General features: G+C 47.7%; 1 protein-coding gene across 6 annotated transcripts in view; it reads right to left on the bottom strand.

Moving 5' to 3' along the window:
- Nucleotides 1-23,682, bottom strand: part of AK9 (adenylate kinase 9) — an 829,950-nt gene that overhangs the window by 783,312 nt on the left and 22,956 nt on the right. For all 6 annotated transcript variants that reach the window (XM_029595283.1, XM_029595287.1, XM_029595288.1 and 3 more), the window contains exon 4: nt 6,134-6,186. In XM_029595283.1, the coding sequence (XP_029451143.1) occupies nt 6,134-6,186 (53 nt within the window). The remainder of the gene's footprint in view (nt 1-6,133; nt 6,187-23,682) is intronic.

The following is a 23,682-nucleotide window of genomic DNA, read 5'->3' as shown; positions in this document are numbered from 1 at the left end:
TCATCCGGTTCCTGCCATGACGTGCATAAGCCTGGCCCGTGCGCGCACGCGCACCTAGGGAGTTCCAAGGGCAAGATGGCGGTCGGCAGCGTCTGCAGCATCCAGGGAGGCCCGGGAATGGTAGGCAAGCTGGCGATAGCTGGCGGAAGCTGCAAGTCTTCCACACGGAGTTAAAGATGCAAAGAAGGAGGTGAGCAACAGCAGTCGCAGCCATCTGCAACTGATGGGCATAACAGTACCCCCCCTTCTTAGGGCCTCTCCCTGGGAGTTTTGGCTTTCTTGGGTGCGAAGTATGGAACTGTTTGATCAGCTCTTTATTGAGGATATTGACTGTAGGCTCCCAGCTGTTCTCTTCAGGGCCAAATCCTTCCCACGAGATCAGATATTCTCAACGCTTTCTGCGCTTTCTCACGTCCAAGATGTCCTCAACCTGATATATTATATCCTCTTCAGCGGCCAGAGGTTGGGGTTCAGGTGGTTTCTTAGAGAATTCAGACAGGATGAGCGGCTTTAATAGCAAGATATTGAAGGCGTTATGGATCTTGAGTGACGTGGGTAGATGAAGGCTATAAGTGACCGGGCCCAGCCGGTGAAGTACGGAGAAAGACCCGATGTATCTGGGAGCGAAACGAGCTGAGGGCAGTTTCAAACGAATAAAGCGGGCACTGAGCCACACTTTGTCTCCGGGGTTCAACTGAGGAGCTGCCCAATGATGGGCATCATAGAACTTCTTTGCTTTCTGACCAGCTTGCCGTAGAAGTTGCTTGGTGTGTTCCTAAAGTTGGTGTAACTCTTGTGCAGAGGCCTGTCCCGCTGGAGATGACACAGACAGAGGTACTGGAAGAGGAGGCAGAGGCTGGTGTCCGTGTACTATTTGGAAGGGTGAAGATCCAGTAGAAGCAGACTGGTGGGAGTTTAAGGCAAACTCGGCCCAGGGTAGTAAGTCGGACCAATCATTCTACCGAGAGTTCACATATGCCCGGAGAAACTGCTTTAGGGTACGGTTCGTCCTCTCAGTCTGTCCATTGGCCTGTGGATGGTAGGCTGATGTGAGGTTGAATTTTTTCCATAATGACCTCCAGAATTTCACCGTAAATTGAACCCCTTGATCAGAGAGTATGCGTCTCGGGAGTCCGTGGAGGTGAAAGACGTGGCGAATGAACAATTTCGCTAACTCCGGGGCTGAAGGTAAACCAAGTAACGCCACGAAGTGAGCCATCTTCGAAAAGCGGTCCACGGAACGGTGACCCAAATGGTGTTGTTGCCACTGGATGGGTGTAAATCCACAATACATTCCATGGCTATGAGTGTCCATGGCTCACTAAGTGCAAGAAGAGATTGAAGGAGCCCCTAGGGCAGCCTGTCGGCGGCTTCTGCCGGGTGCAAATGGGGCATGATTCTACATATGCTTGAGCGTATTTTTTCATGGTTGGCCATCAGTAAAATCTCTGAAGAGTGGAAAGAGTTCTAGCCTGACCGGAGTGGCCTGCGAGTAAGGAATCATGCGCCCAGTGGAGGATTTTCCTTCTAAATGTTCGGGGAACCACCATCTTTCCAGATGGCACTGTGTGTTCAGCAGAGAGGAGAACTCTCATTGGATTGATAATATGCCATGGAATATCTGGAACATCTTCCGTGGTGAACAAACGGGAAAGTGCATCAGCTTGGGTGTTCTTATTGGCTGGCCGGTATTGCAAGAGGAAATTGAACCGGGTAAAAAAGAGAGATCAGCAGGCCTGTCTGTGATTAAGGCGTTGAGCATGGTGTAAGTACTCGAGGTTCTTGTGGTCAGGGTATACCGTGATTTGGTACTGCGGTCCCTCGAGCCAGGGACACCACTCCTCGAAGGCCAGTTTAATCGCCAGTAATTCCTTGACCCGATTCCATAATTACACTCTGCCAGGGTGAAGCGTCGGGAGAAGAATGAGCATGGGTGCAAAGTGTGACTGGCTGAATGCTGGCTGAGGACGGCACCGACACCGACGTCAGAAGCGTCCACTTCAACGATGAAGGGTCATCGGGGATATGGGTGACATAAGCATGGTTCTCGTAGGAACGCCTCCTTGAGTTCTTGGAAGGAGGTCACAGCTTCAGATGACTACTGGGAAGGATTGGCTCCCTTTCAAGTCATAGCTGTGAGTGGGGCGATCAATGTTGAATAATGGTGGATGAACGACCTGTAGTAGTTAATAAAACCAAGGAATCTTTGAAGCACCTTAACACCCGTTGGTTAAGCCCAATCCCGAATACTTTTACTCTTTTGTGGATCCATCTGGAACCCCTGGCTGGAGACCACATAACCCAGAAAAGGGATAGATTCCTGGTGAAAGGAGCATTTCTTCAGTTTGGCATATAACTGGTTATCCCTTAAGCATTGTAGAACATTGGCGACGTCCAAGTGGTGGCTCTGAAGGTCTTGCGAAAATACCAAGATGTCGTCCAGATAAACCACGACACAACTGTAGAGCATGTCTCTGAAGATTTCATTCATCATATTCTGAAATACTGCCGGAGCGTTGCAGAGGTCAAACGGCATTACCAAATATTCAAAATGGCCATAGCGGGTGCTAAATGCGGTTTTCCATTCGTCACCCCGGCGTATCCTGACCAAAATATACGCTCCTCTGAAGTCCAATTTGGTAAATATCTTGGCTCCTTGGGGCCTGTCAAAGAGTTCTGGGATTAATGGCAAGGGATAATGATCCTTTTGGATAATCTCATTTAAGATGCAGTAATCCATGCACGGAAGGAGGGAGCTGTCCTTTTTTCTCACAAAAAAGAACCCAGCTCCTCACTGGGGCAGGAGTTGCCCCAGTGAGACAATTGTAAAGTGCTCCAGTTGAATTGTGGTGTGTGCAGCTATAACCACGGCAGTCTAAGAACAACAGGGTGTATAGCCTTGTCCAGTATCAAGAAAGAAATGGTCTCCATGTGCAGTGACCCGGTGCGAAGTTGAATGGGAATCATGGAGAAGGTAACTTCGCCTGGTAATGGTTCGCCGTGAATCTAGGAAAGTAGCAATGGCATAGGTGTCCAGATGGTGGGGATCCGAAGGTGTTCCACGAGTTGTCTGAGTATAAAATTTCTACCGACCCTGGAGTCCACCAGTGCCAGGGTGTGAAATTCCAGAGCATCCGAGTTAATTGAGACAGGCAGTGTCATCAGAGCAGAGGGTGTGGTCAGGCCAAAGAGGAGTCCTCCGGCAGATCCTTGGCCTGGGAGTTTCCCAAGAGGGTACCGCATGACCCGATTGGCCACAATACATGCAAAGACCTGATCTTTGCCGACAATGCTTCTCCTTTGCGGATAGATGGCTGTGACCCATTCGCATCGGTTCCTCTTCCTCGATGCTTGGTGTAGGAGCGGCCTGGGTGGATGGTGTTGTGCGAATGCGTGGAACACCTGAAGACATCCTCTTGGGTTCCCTAGCCTCGTGCAATTGCTCACGCAAACTGTGATCAATGCGACCGGCGAGGAAAATGAGAGAATCCAATGCCTCAGGGAGTTCTCGTGCTGCTAATTCGTCCTTGATGCGTGAGCTTAGACCATCTAGGAATATGGCACACAGGCAGCCCAGGTCCCATTGTAATTCCAAGGAGAGAGTCCTAAACTCGATGACTATGCAGGAGCGTAGATCCAGCGATGGTCTTGCGGCCAGGATCGTCAAATATGGAATGAAATAAGGTGAGGAAATCCGGCAAGATGTTGAGGATCGGATCCGTTTGCTCCCAAAGGGGTGACGCCCAGGCCAAGGCTTTTCTGTCCAGGAGGGACAACATGTACGTAGTTTTGGAAACTACGTCGGGGAAGTATGCAGGTTGTAAGGAAAAGTGCATGCTGCACTAGTTTAAGAAGCCCCTACACAACAAGGGGTCACCTGCGAAACAAGGAGGTGCCGGCAGGGGCACTGGAGGCCGGAACGGTGCCAAATGTGAAACAAGGGTTGGCTTGACAGGCGTAGGGTCAGAGTCCAGCCAAGTACTCAGTTGATTTATAGCATTAGCCAAAGTCTCTAATACCTTTTGCTGCTCTGTAATTCGCTGGGCCAGGCCAGGGATGGCCTGAATCGCCGAGACCTGTGCCGGGTCCATGGACTTGGAAATCTGTTAGGATTTGTAGGTATGTGGGCCCTGGGCTGGGGTGAGAGATAATACCGCCCACAGGGAGGAGTCCTGTGAGCCTCACCATCGGGAGGCGAGGTCTCAGTGGACGTCAGACACAGCTGTGGAATAGAGCCTTTATTAGAGAGATATAGAGGCACTGCCCATGAAGCAGGGCGTGCAGGAGAAAGATACAGAGTCTGTGCGATGGGGTATACCCAAAGGGAATACTTCTGTAGTGGAGATATGGTAATGGTCTGCAGAGTGGGGTACACCGATGAGGTTCCTTGGTAGAGATGATACGGTAGTGGCCCGTGAAGCAGGGCACATTAGTGAAGGGTCCTCAGAAGAGATGACACGGTAGTGGTATGCAGCGTGGGGTACACCGATGAGAGGTCCTCACTTATGGATGACACGGTATTGGTCCGCAGCGCGGGGTACACCGACGAGGGTTCCTCACTAAGAGATGACATGGTAGTGCTCCACAGCGCGGGGTACACCAATGAGGGTTCCTCACTAAAGATGGTGCGGTAGTGGCCTGCAGCGCGAGGTACACTGATGAGAGTTCCACACTAGAGATGGTATGGTAGTGGTCCGTAGAGCGGAGGTATTCACAGTAGAGAAGGTTCCAGGAGAAGCCCTGGGGAATGGGGCAAGCAGTAGTCCAAGGCAAGGCCCTCCGAGGAGCAGATAGCCAGAGATGAGGAAAGGCCCCCGAGGAGTGGGTACCCAGAGCGTCTCACGCCAAAGTAGCAGGAACTCGAACGGAAAGTCCGTAGTGAGCGAAGCGGATTCAGCAATGATGGAACTCATTGACAAGTCGTAGGTAGGCAGGGACAGCCAGCTTAAATGTCCTGGAAGGATGATGTCATCCAGAGGGGACGCCCCCGAGGTTCCCACCATGACGTACTTAAGACTGGCCCGCGTGCGCGTGCCTAGGGAGTTCCAAGGGCAAGATGGCCGTCGACAGCATCCGCAGCATCCAGGGAGGTCCGGGAACAGTAGGCAGGCCAGCGATAGCTGGCAGAGGCCGCAAGACTTCCCCATGGAGGTAAAGATGCAAAGCAGGAGGTGAGCAACAACGGTCGCAGTCGTCTGTGACCGAAGGACGTAACAATGCATATCCACCATCAGCTGGAGATGGAGAATACTGGTGGGCTGATATCACTGCAGGGGTATATGTACTGTGATGTCAGCTTTGAGCTATCTCCATCTGTGGTAGAGGTGCATAACCCAGTGGTTCTGGATTCATCTGCCTACACGCTAAGGAAAAAAAAACATAAATGCGGTAAAAAAAGAAAAAGTACAAAGGTGGATAAATTAAGAGTTGTAAAGTATAGCCGGAAATATTCTTTAGAAGAACATGGACCAGTCTATGTGGGAGTTCAAAACCCATGGTGAAATGGTGTTTAAATTATGAATCCAGCGTTGCTCATGCTGAGTCACAAAAGGGGACAAATTCACCCCATGGGGAGAGGGTAAATACACCTCCACAACAAAGAAAGCAAGTCATATATTGCGATGAGTTAAATATTTATGAATGACTGATCATTTAACAGCCTGTGAAATTACATGTTTTGATTATCTGTATTTATGCATAGATTTGCTCACTGTGTAATTCTTTTTAATCTTCAATTTTCATTTTTGTTACCAGAGCTATTCTACCTTTAACATCTATACATTTATAAAGTTGGGGTAAAATTATTTTGTCTTACATACTTGTATGTTTTTCGATGCCCTTTTTTGTCCCTTTATTGAAACAATATATTATTTCTTATTTTTAGATTGTTGGTCCCTCCTGTCACAGTTACTGTACGAAACACAATCCGTGTTAGGGGATGGTGTTAACTCATTACAAGCCTACAATACCTTATGATACATCTGTGGGATTACAAATAAACATCTCTTACAGACAAAAATATTGGACATTTTGAGATTTCACTGACCTATCATTTTTTTATTCTAATTAGCAGTGTGAAAGCCAGGATGAGGGAAGGAATGATTTCAAACACAGATGTTACTTATTTAATTACCTTTTGGCCAGTTTCTGTTCCAATATGGATATGAAAATCGATGAGCTGTTTAGCTAAAATTATGAGAAATAAAAATGAGGATAAGATACACAATCGTATACTGTTCAGCAAAAAAGAAAAGCATTAAACAGGGCTGGCAAGCTTTTGAAGTACCATACCATCTAGAATTAGTCATCATCAGTTGCAGGTCAATTCAGTTGGGAGTTGGTTGCTCCTTATGGCTTTTGTGAGGACATGATGCTAGGATAATCTTTTTGAAGAGAGGCCAAAGAGGCAGTGGATGTAGACTCTCCCTGCTGCCGGCACCTCAAAGATACCATATTGGTTTCCTATAGAAGCAGTTTTGTCCTCAGAAGAGATGCTTATAGGGATCTTCTTGTTTCCAAGACATTAGGGCTCAAGATCAATGAGATCGAAAGAGCTGAAAACCTCATTCAATCACCCAGTCATAACCAGGGCCAAGGTTTTGACTGGATCCAAGGAAAATAGCTAATGCCCAGTCTCTATTTTGGAAGGCCTCTTTGTAGTAGGTTGGGGGAGGCAGAGTGATTTTTGCAAACTATGGGGCAATTGTAATTCCAGATACCTAGCCAATACTGAAGCCCTAATTCTCTTTTGGGAAATAGGAAGCAAATGAGTTCTGACTAGCTTTTAACATTCACCATAAGAACTGCCATATTGGGTCAAACCAAGGATCCAACAAGCCCAGTATTTCGTTTCCAGCAGTGGCTAATCCAGGTCACAAATAGTAGGCAGGATCACAAATAGTAGATAGATTCCATGCTGCTTACATTTAGGGTTAAGCAGTGGCTTTCCCCAAATCTACCTGGTTAATAACGGTTTATGGGCTTTTCCTCCAAGAACTTATCAAACCTTTTTTACACGCAGCTATGCTAACTTCCTCTGGCAATGAATTGCAGAGCTTGTTTGTTGAGTGAAAAAAATAATTTTCTCTGATTTGTTTTAAATGTGCTACTTACCAGCTTCATACAGCTGCCCCTAGGCTTTGTATTTTTTAAAGCATAAACAATTGATGTACATTTATCCTCTTTTTTTTTAATTTAAAGTTTTTATTGACCCATATCCATGCAAAGAGAAATACATATATATAAATACACAGAAAAACAGTACATGGTACAATTGATCCCTTCACTATTCCTCCACCCCAACAGTACCCCATCCCCTCACCTTAACCTCCGTATTCCTCTATCATATCCCCTCTCAGCCATCACTTCTGCAAGCTGAACAGCCCAAACCTCTTTAGCCTTTCCTTATAGGGGAGCCATTCCATTCCCTTTAACATTTTGGTTGCCCTTCTCTGTACCTTTTTCCAAGATTGGCCTTAAGGTGGATTACAATTACATTTAAATTAAACTTATAGGAACATGTTATAAGGACAGGTATCCCCAATCCCCACTTGAGTCAGAAACAGGAGGGAACAAACCTCTAGACCCAGCAGAAACCCAGGAAACCCAGATTTCAAGAAATTTCCCACATTCCCAGGGCTAGCAAGGAGCTCTAGGAGGCCCCAAAGAGTGAAGCTAATGAGCCAGGGGATCAGCTCTATAAAATGAACAATATCCTGGGAGAGGGGGAGGGAAAGGGGGATGGTTCCCTAGTCAAGCAGCCACAGATGAAAGAGGCATGGAACCCATGGAGGAGGAGGAAATAGAGAGCTTTGAGGATCTCCCTGAACTAATGGAGACCTCAGAGTGAAATCACAGAAGCAAAAAGGATTTCTGTGGGCAGGAGAGTGTTTCCGCAGAACTCTCAGAGTAGTCAGGAGAAGTGCCATGTTATTTTTCAAGAGAGGGTTGTGCCTTGCTTCTGTGCATTACTGAAAAGCTCTGCCAGCTACGGTGTTCTTCTACAAAGCCATCCCTGCTACCAAAGAACTATTAATTGATTACCAAAGAGAAGTTTGTGACTTGTTTCTTCTGTGCATTACAGCAAAGCTCTTACAGCTACCAGAAAGCTGCTGATTGCTTTCTTCAGTGAAGTTTGTGCTTTGTTTCTGGATGTGCCTGCAGAGCCGAGGAACTTTCCAGTTGAGAGTACATATCCCCAGCCTTTACAGCTGCCTAAAACCTGTTTGGGTTTTTTTTTTTTTTGTTTACTCAAGTATTGCCACTGTGTGGATGACTACAGAGGGCAGTGAGATCCAACAGATGACTGACTAAAAAAAAATTGTCACTGCTCAAAGTGTTCTTACTTTCACCTAAAAAAATGATGTTGCCATGACAAGCTCCTGCCAGCTGAGAAACTTGTTGAAAAATTGCTGAAACATAATTTGTCCTGCTTCTTTCTTGTTCCATCCTCAACTGACTGTGCTATGTCTCTTCAAATCTAAAAAATGAATTGCTTTCCTTTGTTTGGGTACTTGCCAGGTACTTGTGACTTAGATTGGCCACTGTTGGAAACAGGATGCTGGGCTTGATGGACCCTCGGTCTGACCCAGTATGGCAACTTCTTATGTTCTTAAAGACATTAGTAACTATTTTGCCCTGAGGAGCTTTGTACCTTATTTTGGTTACTAAAGGCTAAGTGCAGACCTAGATGTCTTTTAATAAAGTAAAAGCTCTAGGTCCATTACTCTTGTGGGTTATCACAAGCAAGAAACATTCTATCCCTATACCATGGAGAAGATAAGGAGCTTGGGCCAGGCTACGTATAAGTTCCCCCAAGGGACCAGTAGAGAGCGTACTGCCTGGGGAGGAGCAGGCCTGTCCCTGACAGTACAGTAACACGGTGGATTTTAAAGGACTGTGTGTGGGCATGTTGGTTTTCAATACTCTGGAGACACTATGTCCAGTGTAAATGATGTAAGTTTTAAATGTGTTTGTTTTAATATAACCGTATGCTTTGTTTTTCTGTTTCTGTTAAGATTTGTGACCCGGAGGTAGGCCCTGTGAGCTGCGGCATGCGCCCACTAACACTGGTTAGTTTCAGTGCAGCTGGAAGCCGCCAGAGTCAATCTTTCAAACCACCTTACTCTCCTGTCAGCCCCGGCAGGGCCTGCCCTCAGTGCAGCAGAAATGCCGTTGAACTCAGAATTCCATGCTGCCGTGCCACCCAGCCTTCCCGTAGACACGTGCATAATATGCGCACAGTGACAGGAACCACTGAGTGATGCCTTCAGATGATGTCAGTCTCTTGGCCTATTTAAGCCAAGGCCCTGCAGCAGTTCCTCACCTCAGCAACAGGTCTACTTGCAGTGCATGTTGCCACATTCCCAAGTTCCTGTGTCTTCAGTTTGCCTTTTCATGTCTTGACTTGTGTTCTCCAGCCTTGCCTTGTTCAAACATGTCCTTACCATGTTCTGCTCTCCTTGTCTTCTCCTGCTTTCTGTGTCCAGCCCACCTCATTCAGCTTTGTCTCGTTTATCTCATCCAGTGTCTTCAGTGTGTCTTCATTCTCTCTTAGCTTAATTTTCCAAATCTTGACCTTCTGCCTGGACCTGACTACACCTGATTGCAGCCGGCCCCAACATTGGCCTTTCTCTGACTCTGTCTTCCCATTTCCTGTCCTGTCTCTGCCCAAGAGACCTGCCTAAGACCTGCTGGCTGCCAGAACCCAAGTGCTCATCTTGCAGGGGAGGCAACTGGTATAGGTGAACCTTCAGTCCATCCTGCTACAGGGTGCGTTTGCTAGCTACCAGTGTAGGCCTCGTAGGTTTGCCTACAAGGCTGAGTCAACTATGACGCAGCAGCAAGGGCTCATACCAACCTTTACAGGTTCTTGTAGTTATGAGTTTCGATCAGGCCCTGATGTAGATGGTGCTGAAACATCATGGTGTTAAGCTTTGGTTTTCAGTACTGAAGTTTTGATACTATGGGTGGCTTGTGATAAGTTTTATTTCTTTATTTAAATATTGTGTCTTAGAGTGAAGGCATTGTTGCACTAAAATGTGTGAAAATTAATTTTTTAAAAAATATTTTTGGGTGGTAAATGATTTGAACTTTGATGTATTAAATGATATGATTTACAGCCCACTGTGGGCAAAAGACTGGAGATTCAGACAGTTGCACCTTAAGTATCTGATACCACCTGTGCTAAACTTCTTTGTATGCTTTATCAATATTTTCTGGATAATATACAGTCTCAAATCTGTCATTTTTAATCAAGGTACTAGAAAAAGTGGTTCATCAGCAGTTGATGGTTCTTGTTATTAAAGAAGAAAGCCTTCATCCCTGTCTATCTGGTTTTAGAAAAGGATGTAGTACTGAGACCTTACCATTGGTTTTATTGGATAATGTTAGGATGCAGGATGATGGTGTCTTATTAGATTTGATGGCAGTGGATCATTCACGTCTAATAGATCAACTAATTAACATTGGTATGAAGGGTCTGGCCTTACAGTGGTTGAAATAACTTTTGGCCCAGTGGGTACTATGAGGGAATGATTATTCTAAGGTATGTTTGGTTAAAGGTGCAGAGTTCCATTCTCTCTCTGCTTTTGTTTAATATTTATATAGCTCCCGTAGCATCATTAATTCAAAGGTTTGGTCTCCAATGCTCTTCCTTTGCAGAAGACAGAGGGAAAGGGGATATGAATGAGGGGAGGGAAGGGAAAGGAATGAGTGCAAGTGAGGAGTGTAAGAGGGAAAGAAAGGAAAGAAAGGAAAGAAAGGAAAGGGAAGAGGCTGTGAATAAGGTAGAAAAGGAGAAGGGTGGGAAGTAGAGAGGGAGCGACACTGTTTGGGAGTGGTGGGTGTGAATCGGAGAGAGTGTAGAGCCAGTGGAAGTACTAGGCAGCCACCTAGAGAATCACAGTTTTGGTGTTCAGTTCGGAGTTAAGAGTCTGCTTGGGAGTTAGCAATCTGTTCTGAAACTGCTATCTGATGGGAGGAGCAATCAGATAGGAATTAGCATTCTGTAGTATATAGGAGAGTTGTGGGTGGATCCTTGGACCAGTGGCAGATGACCACGCCCCTCGGGGAAGACCCCGAGAGGGACCACCGGTCAGGCTCAGAGTATGGAGACAGACACACACTAGTTCTTTTATTAGACAGTATACTGAACCACCAGAGGTGGCAGTAGTGAGCTGGAATGCCCGGCTGGGCTGTAGTCCCTCAGAAGCTGGAACAGCAATCCCAAGGTGGCTGAGCTGTAGAGAAACTGAAATATAGTGAGTAGGCAGGGTAAGCAGAGTTCATGTACCGAACCAGATGGTAAGACTCACACAATGTCTCATAGAAGCCCAGGAGCTGGAAAGTATAGGCCCTCGAGGAGCGAGTACTGGTTCCGGGGAGGAAAGGTCTGAGAGAGCGATGGTAACTCACAGATGTAGTAGGCAGTGCTGACTTCCAGGCAGAAGTGAATTCGAAGAAGTCTGGAAACAAGGGCCCTCAAAGAGCGAGTACCGGTTCCAGACTGCAATCTACAAAGTAAGAGAGAGCGTGAGGCCCCCTGAGGAGCAGGTACCCCTGGTTAGTCCGAGGAGGCAGAGTAGCATAGACAGAACGAATCCTTATCCATATCCTTATCCATGCTAACTCGATCTGTTAGCAAATTCTAAGACCTTACATATCTATCGCAGGTGACGTCATCTTTGGGGGACGCCCCTGAGGTTCATGCTATTGCCAGTATTTTAGTCGGGGCCGCGCCGCGCGCGCACCCCTAGGCCTCCAGGAAACATGGGGGTCAGCAGCGTGGAGCTGGTCCAGGGACGCTGGAGGACCTCGGCAGAGAAACACCGCGGCAGCCAATCTTCCCATGGCGAAGAGGGAGGCGCCAAAAGAGGTGAAGAGGGCGGAGAGAGGGCGTCGGGAACCGACGGACATAACAGTACCCCCCTTCAAAGGGCGAATTCCTCTTCGAGTACCAGGCTTAGGTTTTGAAGGATGCGCGAGGTGGAACTGACGAAGCATCTCTTTATCCAGGATATTGGTCTGAGGCTCCCAAGAGTCTTCTTCAGGGCCTGAACCTTCCTCATAGAAGCTTTCAAAAGTCTTGCCTCTTTACGAACATCCAGCATCTCTTCAACTTGTACTAAGTCGTCTTCTGCATAGATGACAGGTGGATGTTGTTGTAGATATCAACAGCGATGGATGAGCTGCTGGGGACGTCACTGAGATCTTCAGTGGAAGTGGCGAAGTTGGGGAACGTCCAAAGCCCACTTCAAGTTGTAACACAATAGTGGATCTTCTAATTTGATGAAGGGACTCCTCAGGTCTTCCACTAGACGTCTGAGAATGACGTTGCCTCCTGCCCCTGAGTCCACCAGGGCAGGAGTCTGAACCGTGATCGGTCCGTAGATCAAAGAGACTGGGAGAGAGAGCGGAGGAGATGTCGCGGTATGGCCTAAGAACAGCCCTCCTGCGGGACATAGGCCCGTCCGTTTCCCGGATGAATGGAGCATGTAGAAACATCCTGGCCGGGTTGACCACAGTACATGCAAAGGCCGCGCTTCTTCCGAAATCTTCTCTCCTTTGAAGTCAAGTGTCCACGACCAAGTTGCCTAGGTTCATCTGTATTGGCAGCAGGGACTACTGGAACCATCCAAGGTGTAGAGACAACACTGGCCTGTTTCAACCCGGGTAACACCCTAGGTCGGAGTTCCTTCACCTTGTCCCGGAGTCGTTGATCAATTCTAGTGGCCAAGGCTATTAATTCATCCAGTGAGTCAGGTGACTGGCGAGCGGCCAGCTCATTCTTCAAACGTTTATCCAGGCCTCTGAAAAAGATAGTCTTGAAACATCTGGGGTACCAGCGGAGTTCTGCTGCAAGAGTTTTGAACTCTATGGCAAATTCAGCCAAAGATCTGCTGCCTTGCTTCAAATCCACTAAAGCAGAACCGGCAACAGTAGTTCGAGCAGGGTCATCAAAAATGGATTTAAACAAGTCCATAAATCATTCTATGTCCTGCAAAATAGAGTCCTTGCGTTCCCACAAGGTGGATGCCCAAGACAGAGTCCTACCATCCAGGTATGAAAGGATGTAGGTAGTCTTGGAGAGATCTGTAGGAAATAGAGACGGCTGTAAGGCAAAGTGCATGCAGCACTGGTTCAGAAAGCCCCAGGTCTTCTGGATTTCTCTGGAAAAGCGGATTGGAGCCGCCAGTGGTACAGCAGTCTTCAAAGTTACCTCCGGTGACTGACCTTCTTGGTTGGAGGTTGTGCCTTGAACCTTCGGTGTGTGTAGCTGATGAAATGCTGCAGTACGTTTCTCCAAGGCGTCTTGCTGCTCAACAATGCGCTGGGCCAGGCCCGGTATGGCCTGCAGAGCACTCAGTTGTGCCGGATCCATGGAGTTAGCAATCTGTTCAGTTCACAGTTAACAGTCTGCTTGGAAATTAGCAATCTGTTCTGAAACCACTATCTGATGGGAGGAGCAATCAGATAGGAGTTAGCATTCTGTAGTATATAGGAGAGTTGTGGGTGGATCCTTGTACCAGTGGCAGATGACCACGCCCCTCGGGGAAGACCCCGAGAGGGACCACTGGTCAGGCTCAGAGTATGGAGCAAACACACACTAGTTATTTTATTAGACAGTATACTGAACCACCAAATGTGGCAGTAGTGAGCTGGAATACCCGGCTGGGCTGTAGTCCCTCAGAAGCTGGAACAGCGATCCCTGGAGGCTGAGCTGTAGAGAAATTGAAATATAGTGAGTAGGCAGGGTAAGCAGAGTTCATGTACCGAACCAGATGGCAAGACTCACACAATGTCTCATAGAAGCCCAGGAGCTGGAAAGTATAGGCCCTCGAGGAGTGAGTACCTGGTTCCGGGGAAAGCTCTGAGAGAGCGATGGTAACTCACAGATGTAGTAGGCAGTGCTGACTTCCAGGCAGAAGTGAATTCTAAGAAGTCCGGGAACAAGGGCCCTCGAGGAGCAAGTACCGGTTCCAGACTGCAATCTACAAAGTAAGAGAGAGAGCGAGGTCCCCGAGGAGCGGGTACCCCTGGTTAGTCCGAGAAGGCAGAGTAGCATAGATAGAACGAATCCTTTTTCGTATCCTTATCCTTGCTACCTCGATCTGTTAGCAAATTCTAAGATCTTATATGTCCGTTGCAGGTGGCGTCATCTTCGGGGGACGCCTCTGAGGTTCGCGCCATTGCCAGTTCTTCAGTCGGGGCCGAGCCGCACGCTCACCCCTAGGCCTCCAGGAAACATGGCGGTCAGCAGCGTGGAGCCGGTCCAGGGACGCCGGAGGACCTCGGCAGAGAAATGCCGCGGCAGCCAATCTTCCCACGGGTGAAGAGGGAGGCGCCAAAGAGGTGAGGAGGGCGGAGAGAGGGCGTCGGGAACCGACGGACACAACCTTTGGAGGTGGCACAGCAGTGGCATGACTGCAATGATTGTGGCTCCTTATTCTTCTCTTCCTCATGGACCCAGAAAAGGACATCATGTTACCCGGGCTTGCACCAGGTGGGAAGGATGAGGTGCACTCTCCTCAGCTGGAAGGAAAAGGAGCAGCGTCGGCTCACATCCTGGGAGGAAAGAGGAGGACTTCCATTGACTGCATGGGCTGAAGGTGGAGGCTACTGCTGCTGTGTGTCCCGGAGGGGGAGAAGAGTATGAGTGTCAGTGTGTGACTGTGAGAGTGTGAGTTTGTGTGAGAGAGTGGACACTAATCAGGTAAGAACCAATTTTCTTTTCCCTGTACGTACCTGGATCAGTCGAGACCATGGGATATACCAAAGCTTCCCTAAACCAGGTGGGATTTCGCAAGTCCCACACACAGTATGCCACTGCCAAAATCCCTGGGAGCCTGAACTTCCATGTGGTAGTGGCGAGCAAATGTGTGGAGTGTCTTCCAAGTAGCAGCTCTGCAAATTTCCTGAGGCGATACCAGCTGGCAGTCTGCCAACGAAGCTGCTTGAGAATGAATAGAATGGGCCATTAGGCCCTCAGGAACAGGTCTTCCTTTACAAATGTATGCAGAGAAAATGGCTTCTCTCAACCATTGTGCAATCGTCGCCTTAGACGCCTTGTGACCCTTCCTGGGACCGCTCCATATGACAAATAAATGATATGAGAGTTGGAAAGAATTTGTGACCTCCAAGTAACGTAACAAGGAACGCTGAACATCTAACTGACGAAGCTCTCGTGCATGTTGTACATCGTTTGACAAATTAGGAAAAGCCAGAAGCTCAACTGATTGGCTTAAATGAAAGGATGAAACCACTTTGGGCAAAAAAGACGGAACAGTTCGAAGAGACACCCCCGAATCAGAGATCCTCAAAAAAGGTTCCCTATAAGAGAGAGCCTGTAACTCAGAAATTCTGCGAGCTGAGATTATAGCCACCAAAAACACCGTTTTCAAGGTGAAATCCTCAATGTCACTGTTTTAAGGGGTTCAAATGGCGGATCACACAATACGCAAAGTACCAAATTTAAGACTCCACGACGGACATACCGGACGGACAGGGGGCTTCAAATGTCTTACTCCTCTGAGGAAATGCATCACATCTGGATGTGACACCACCGAGCTACCAACCAGAGTGCCTAGGGCCGCTACTTGTACCCAGAGGGAGTTAAAAGACAAGCCCTTGGCTAAACCATTTTGCAAAAAGGCTAACATCTGAGCAATTGTAGCGTGTCTGGAAAGAATGTCTCGCTCACGACACCATGTCTCAAAAACTCTCCACACCCTAATATACGAGAGAGAGGTAGATGTTTTTCTGGCTTGTAGCAGTGTAGTGATAACTTCCTCAGAGTATCCTTTCTTCCTTAATCTCCTCCTTTCAAAATCCAGGCCGCTAGACAAAAGCGATCTGCCTGGTCAAAATATATAGGCCCTTGATGAAGAAGATGTGGAAGATGTCTGAGTTGCAGAGGCCCGTCCACAGCCAGATTGATTAAGTCCGCGATCCACGGGCGGCGGGGCAATTCAGGAGCCACTAGGATTACAGTCCCTGGGTGGACCTCTATCCTGCAAAGCACCTTGCCCACCAGAGGCCAAGGAGGGAACACGTAAAGGAGAACCGACGTTGGCCAGGGTAGTACTAGCGCATCGACCCCCTTTGCGCTGTGATCCCTTCTATGACTGAAGAAGCGAGGAGCCTTGGCATTGTCTCGCGTTGCCATCAAGTCCATGTGGGGATTCCCCCACCTGCGAGAAATGAGATTTATTGCTTGGTCCGAGAGCTCCCACTCTCTTGGATCTATGCGCCTGCGACTTAGAAAGTCTGCTTGGATGTTGTCCTTCCCGGCGATGTGAGATGCCGCAATCATCGCCAGATTTTGCTCCGCCCAAGCCATGAGCAGCTCCGCCTCATCGGCTACGGCTTGACCTCTGGTGCCTCCTTGACAGTTGAAGTAGGCCACCGTCGTCGCATTGTCGGATAAGACGTGAACCGCCTGATGGCGTAACTGGGGAAGAAAGTGTTGCAAGGCCAAGCGAACCGCCCTGGTCTCTAGGCGATTGATCGACCATCTGGACTCCTCCGGGGACCAGCTGCCCTGCACTGAAAGATACTGGCTGACAGCTCCCCAGCCTGAGAGCTAGCAGCTGTGGTCACCACTATCCAGTTTGGGACTTCTAAATCCACCCCTTGAGACAGGTTGTGTGGGCAAAGCCACCACCCAAGACTGGACCTGGCGTGATCAGTGAGTGGAAACGGGAATTGGAAATTCTCCAACTTGGGATTCCACTGGGAAAAAAACGCTCATTGTAACGGTCTCATATGAGCAAAAGCCCAGGAAACCACCTCCAGAGTAGATGCCATCGAGCCGAGAACTTGAAGGTAGTCCCAGGCTTTGGGCAATGGAAGAGCCAACATGCGACGAACTTGCCCCATCAGCTTGTGCATTCGGTCCATCGGAAGAAAAACTTTCCTGACTGTAGTGTTGAACCGGACTCCCAGAAACTCCAATGTTTGAGAAGGGACAAGGTTGCTCTTGGGCTGATTGATTACCCATCCGAGGGATTCCAAGAGAGCGGTCACTTTGTGGATCGCTTCCAGACAACATTCCCTCGACTTCGCCCTGATGAGCCAATCATCTAGGTAGGGATGAATGAGAAAAGGCCTTGTCTCCGGAGGGACGCTGCCACAACCACCATGACCTTGGTGAACGTATGGGGGGCAGTCGCAAGACCGAACGGCAGAGCGCAGAATAGATAATGCATTCCCAGGACCATAAAGCGAAGGAACTTCTGCTGATCCTCGTGAATGGGAATGTGTAAATATGCCTCCATCAGATGCAGAGAGGCCAGAAATTCTACCTTGCGAACTGCTGCGATGATGGAACACAGAGTCTCCATGCGAAAATGCGGCACCTTGAGAGACTTGTTTACCTTCTTGAGATCCAAAATTGGTCGGACGGATGCCTCTTTCTTTGGAACTACAAAAGTAAATGGAGTACCTCCCTGTCCTCCAGTGTTCTGGAGGAACCGGTTTCACAGCACCGAGAGCCAGGAGACGCTCGAGAGTCTGACGGACAATCTGCCGTTTGACCTGGGGACCGCATGGGGATATTAAGTAGAAATCTGAGAGGTCGAGCAAATTCCAAAGCGTAGCCTCGTTCTGTTATGCTTAGCACCCACTGATCAGAACTAATTCTGTGCCTCGTAAAACCGGGACAGGCGACCCCCAACCCGAGGAATCAAGGGATGGGCCAGCTCCATTTCATTGTGTAGTCTTGGAGGCGAGGGAGGAGGAAGAACCACCCTCCCTGGAGGTTCTGCGCCTCGAAAGGACGAGGACCAGACTTGGTTTCTGGCCACTGGTTGCCGCTGTCCGGCCGCTTGCGGCCTGCTCTGCCGAAACCTATGTTGCCCCTGAAAACAAGAGCAGGATGATAGAAATCCTCTGGAGGGTTTCGGTCTGTCCTCTAGTAACTTGTGAACTTTATACTCTCCCAGGGACTTTATCAACTGCTCCAAATTCTCACCAAATAAAAAACCACCTTTAAATGGAATAGCCCCAAGCTGAGCCTTAAAGGAAACATCCGCTGACCAGTTTCAGAGCCACAAAAGCCGCCTTGCCGACAGTGCCGTCGACATGGTGCTAGAGGAAGTGCGGAGCAGGTCATATAGTGCATCCGCTCCATATGCTACCGCAGCTTCCAAATTTCCACCTGCTCTGATTCTCCCAGAGGAAGATCTCTAGACGTCAGCAATTGCTGGACCCAGCGCAGGCTCGCACACAGCATGTAACTGCTACACACCGCTGCCCGGATACCTAGGGCCGACACCTCAAAGATGCGCTTAAGCAGTACTTCTAGCTTGCGGTCCTGAAGACCTTTTAGAGCCGCCGAACCTGCGACTGGAATAGTGGTCTGCTTAACAACATTGGAGACTGAAGCATCCACTTTGGGGACCGCAGGAGCTCCAGAAACTCATCTAGTAATGGAAACAGCTTATCCATGGCCTGGCCAACGCGCAAACCAGCATCCAGAGCATCCCACCCCCAGGTCATCAGCTGCTGAAGCATGGGATGGAAAGGAAAAGCTCGGGGCAGCGTTCTCAATCCCACCAGAACTGGGTTCACCAAGTCCTGCGGCGGAGCCTGCAGGGGGAGCTCCACCCCCGAGCTCAGAAAGAACTGCAGGAATAAGAGGTTCTAATTCCTCTCTCTGGAACAAACGGACCACCTTCGGGTCATCACCATCCAATAGAGATGAGCTTCGTTTTTTACTACCAGGTTGTTTTTTGAGCCGGACGCTTCGGGGTAAAGTTCGGTTTTCCTCGGTTAGTTTTTTGGAAAAACTAAACGGGGAAAACCAAAACCGGCCCAAAAAACGACACAGGAAAATGAAGCTAAAAAAAACCCCACCCCAAGCATTAAAACTTACTACAAAACATTAAATACAACCCCCCACACCATCCTGATCTTTCCCCAAGACTTACCAACATCCCTGGCGGTCCAGCGGGGTCCCGTGAGCGATTTGTCCCGGCGTGCCTGCCTCGCTCAAAATGGTACCGATAGCCTCTGACCTACTATGTCACAGGGGCTACCGGTGCCATTGGTCAGCCCCTGTAACATGGCCATCGGCGCCATCTTGTGCTCCTGCCATGTGACAGGGGCTGACCAATGGCACCGGTAGCCCCTGTGACATAGTATGAGCAAAGGCTATCGGCGCCATTTTGATTACTGGCAGCTGACGACGAGATCGCTCCTGGACCCCCGCTGGACCCCCAGGGACTTTTGGACAGCCCGGAACCTACGGAGCAGCTGCTCCTCCTGAAGTCAAGAAGCCTTTTAACTTTGCAACCCATAGAAACGCGGGCACATCTGTGCGCTTGGGTACCTTGGGGGCCAGTCCCTGCGCAGGTCTCACCAACAAAGCACCACCTTGCGGAGACCTGGAAACCAGAAAGGCTTTATGCATAAGGAGGACAAAATCTAAAGAAAAGGAAATCAGAATCAACATCATCTCCCCCTGGGATATCAGGGTCCTCCTGGAAAAAATCCTGGTCCTGATCAGAATTATCATCAGGACTGGCAGGGACTGGTGACAGCACTGGAGGAAGCTCCCCCTCCCTCATAGCCCTTGCCTGAGCTGCAGCAAAGGTGTTTAAGATGGCTGCCATCTCTGCACTAAGGGGAAACGGGTCAGCCCGAGGCTCCTGGGAAGCAGATCATTTTTGAGCCCCTTGGGGCTTAGTTAATGCTGCAGACCCAGTAAAAGAGCTGCCTTCCCTTCCCGGAAGGCAGTGGGAATGCTGCATGGATGATTCTCCACATGCCACACACAAAGATGGCCGTGGCATTGTGGAGGGGGAAAAACAGCCCAAATTGCGGTGAAATTAGTCAAAAATTTGGCGATTCGGTCTGGGAGAGGTCCTGGATTGCAGGCGACCAAAAAAGAAAAATTTTCAAAAATTTTGATTTTTGTTTTTTATACGCTGAGGATAGCCGCGGGGTAAGAGAGGGACCGGACCACTGGTAATCTCTTCCCCAGCTCCTTACCTGGCTGGAGCCCCACGAGGTTACCAATAACCTGCCACAAGAGGGGATGACCCCGCAGGATCTAACAACCCCCTGCGAGGATTGGGAAAACACTCCCTTCTGCAGAAGAACTTTTTTTTTTTAACTTGCTTGATTCAAAACTTTATAGCTAGTTCACTCTTAGTTAATTTAAGGGATAGTCTAAATCCCAGAAACAGGGCAAGCCTGCAGGGTTTGCACCACCTCCATCTGCTGTAGACAAATACTGAAGGGATGCAGGAGGCACACCAGGTTAAGTGAGGGTGCCTTTCAAGTTTTTCTCTGTCTCCACCTGCTGGAAGGGAGGCATAACACATGGTCTGGACTAATCTGGGTATGTACAGGGAAATTGCAATTGTAGTTCAGTTTACTTATGGTTTTCTGAGGGCCCAGCCCAAACTTTACAATAGGCTTAATACCATATGGGTTCCAAGTGGGTTTTTTTTGCAGGGTTTCCTCATTGGCACCACAGCAGTGTATGTAAATATAATATACATGTTATTGTAAGTGATAATTTTACCTCAAAAGACTGTACTTTGAATATAATTTTCATGGTAAAATCTGTTATAAACTAGTAGTAAAAGCTCGTCCAAGGATAGGAAAATACTATGAAGTGTAGGAAGTATGTAATTGAGATGTGTGGTAGTAGAGAGTGCATCTGAGCTTGAATGTACTGTGCGATAGTAAAGACTAGACTGACTATTCAGAGAAAAAGAGAGGGGGTAGAGCTGGAGAGTACAGCCAGAGAGAGAAGCAGAGCTCAATTATCATATCATTATCATTCCTCAGGAGGAGGAATAGCCTAGTGGTTAGAGCAGTGGACTATGAACCAGGAGACCAGGAATCAAGTCCAGCTGTCACTCCTTGTGACCTTGGGCAAGTCACTTTACCCTCCATTGCCTCAGGTATAAAAACTTAGATTGTAAGCCCTCTGGGGATAGAGAAATACCTACAGTACCTGAATGTAAACCAGTGTGATATCTCAATTGAGATTGAATGTTGGTATATAAAATAAATAAATATATGGTAGTAACGGTTGGTCTAGACAATACAGTGAGAGAGAGGGATGGAGTTAGATAGTATAGAGGGGCAGAGCCCAATTTTCATACCAGCGATGCAGGTGCAGGACAGCTTTCCTCCTTATTATAATTTGATGCCAAATTATTGTATGTGTTGAGGACACGGGGGTGGGGAGTGCAAGGGTGTAATATTCACCTAGGGCACCTAATACCTTTGCACCGGCCCTGAGAGAGTTCACCACATACAAACCCTTACCATTCGTCCATCTCCCACTTCCCCAAGAGGTAAATACTGGGGTGAAATATTGAGGTGAGCTTGGCTGTTCTTTTTAATCAGGTGAGTAGTACCCAAACAATTAGACTATTTCTGTATCTTTAGACCCCATTTTCCTGGTCTCTGATTACATCTCATGTACTTGATGATCTACTCTCTCTCTGCATACATAGTACAGAAAAGTCGCTTGGTACTGACACTTCTATTAGTAATGCTGTTTTTCTTTTTGGTAGGCCATCCCTTACCATAGGTAGAAAGAAGACCCCAGGGGTTTTCTAACATCAAGCATTTTATTGGTTGGTCTGGGAAGGAATAATTATACGCTATGATTTATGCGAAGAATGTATGTAAGAAAGAATGACATTAACTGTAAACACTGCTTTCCCGCGTTTCTCTTCGCCCACCTGTTTTATTCCCTTGTTAATTGTATTTTCTATTCATTTTGTATTGTAAACCGATGTGATGGTCACACTAACACCGGTATAAAAAAGGTTTTAAATAAATAAATAAACATAAAGTAAGAACTTGGCAGTGGGAGTGGGGACGCAGATGGGGCAGAGATAGGTAGACACCCCCCCCCCCCCCCACCAACCAAAAAGGCGTTTTGCTGCTTCCAAGAATAAGATTTGTTGAAGACTTCAACTCAGTCACAGATCAGAATAGTGGTCACATGCAGCATAGTTTTTCACTGTGCTGTGCCTATTTTGTGGAATAGGGTACCTTTGGAAATATGGCACATTAATGATTATTTGATGTTTTGTAAGCTATTGAAGACCTGGCTGTTTGTGTATGCTTTGGGCAGAGAATATATGGTGTGGGAGATAGCAGGGACCTGATGGGGAGATCAGTAGGATGTCTAAATGGTTTGGGAATTAAGAAGTTGTTTTTATAGGTGGATTAGGTGATAGGGTTGTTGCGTAGAAGTTTAGCATTTTTATGGTTTTGATTAAGTTTTCTTAATTTTGTATTTTTATTGTTTTATTGGTATGATTATATGATTGAATTTTATGTTGCTTATTATTATTGTAAACTGCTTGGAGATTTTTAATAATCAAGTGGTATATCAAATTGAATGAATGAATAAATAAATAAGAACTTCTCAGTTAACATCAGAATGACATTCGGCCTGGACATATGTGCTTTGGTGACTTTTCTCAAATTAAGCAAAACAGAAGTATCTTCAAGACTGAAGACTGCAATATATAGGAACTTGAGGAGGAAGATATATATAAATATCTAGAAGAGGAAGGTTCAACAATGTAGCCCAAATCACTGAAAGAAAACATCAGAACAGTGTACTGCAGGAGACAAACTGATATTAAAAAGTGCTTTAACTACACGGAATAAGATACAAACCATCAGTTGGTTTGCAATCCCTGCACTCTCATATAGCTTTGAAATCATAGTCACTCTGTAAGGGAGTATACAGAAAACTCCCTCAGACCACCTTAAGGGACCAGGCACAGCAATCTCGGCCAGTCCTCCTTAAGATTTAGACCCACAGGGAATCCTGGATGAATGGAGGAGCCTTCACCAAAGTATAAGACCTCAGAGCTTAGATGGGTTAGGCGGGCCCCAGGGAACAAATAGAGACCCACCCTATGCTATGACCTGCTACGTTTGTTTGAGAGTGGCTTGGGAGCCATCTTAGTCCAAGAGAGGGATGGTCAAGAATATCCAGTGGCATACATTAATCGGAAGTTGATGCCACAAGAAAGGCAGTGGAAAAAGAGGCCTTGGCGGTCAAGTGGGCCTTAGAGGCCTTGCATGATTACCTGCTGTGATGGCAGTTTACACTCATAATGGACCACCAACTGCTCCTATGGATGAATAAGAACAAGAAGTCCAACCTGAGAGTGATGAGATGGTTCCTGGCTCTACAGCCCTTCAACTAAAGATCCGACATAGAGCAGGAAGGGAGAATGCCCATGCAGATTTCCAGTCAAGAGAGTGTCTCCCTTGTACAGGCAGACACTTATCCTGGCAAGGTTGAGCTGAGGAGGAGGGTATGTGAGGGAGTATACAGAAACTACCTAAGACCACTATAAGGGACCGGGCACAGCAGTCTCACCCAGACCTCCTTAAGGTTCAGACCCATAGGGAATTCTGGGGGAATGGAGGAGCCCTTCACCACAGTATAAGACCTCAGGGTCTAGAAGGTTTAGGCAGGTCCCTGGGAAACATCAGAGACCGACCCTACACTAAGACTTGCTACGCTTAAGGTTTGAGAGTGACAGGAAGTGTACGACCTGTTAGGCTTAGGATTGTGCAATGCCTGAAGTCAAGGTGAGCTTCCTAAATTGGTTGTTTTGCGTTGCACTGCACTTTGTTTTCACTGTAAATAAACTGCACTTAAGGAACAGCCAGAGTCTGCCTCAT

The sequence above is a fragment of the Rhinatrema bivittatum genome, chromosome 3, assembly GCF_901001135.1.
Source record: "Rhinatrema bivittatum chromosome 3, aRhiBiv1.1, whole genome shotgun sequence".
Classification (NCBI taxonomy): domain Eukaryota; kingdom Metazoa; phylum Chordata; class Amphibia; order Gymnophiona; family Rhinatrematidae; genus Rhinatrema; species Rhinatrema bivittatum.
The sequence above is the reverse complement of the archived record's forward strand: the minus strand, read 5'-3'. Positions and strand labels throughout refer to the sequence as shown.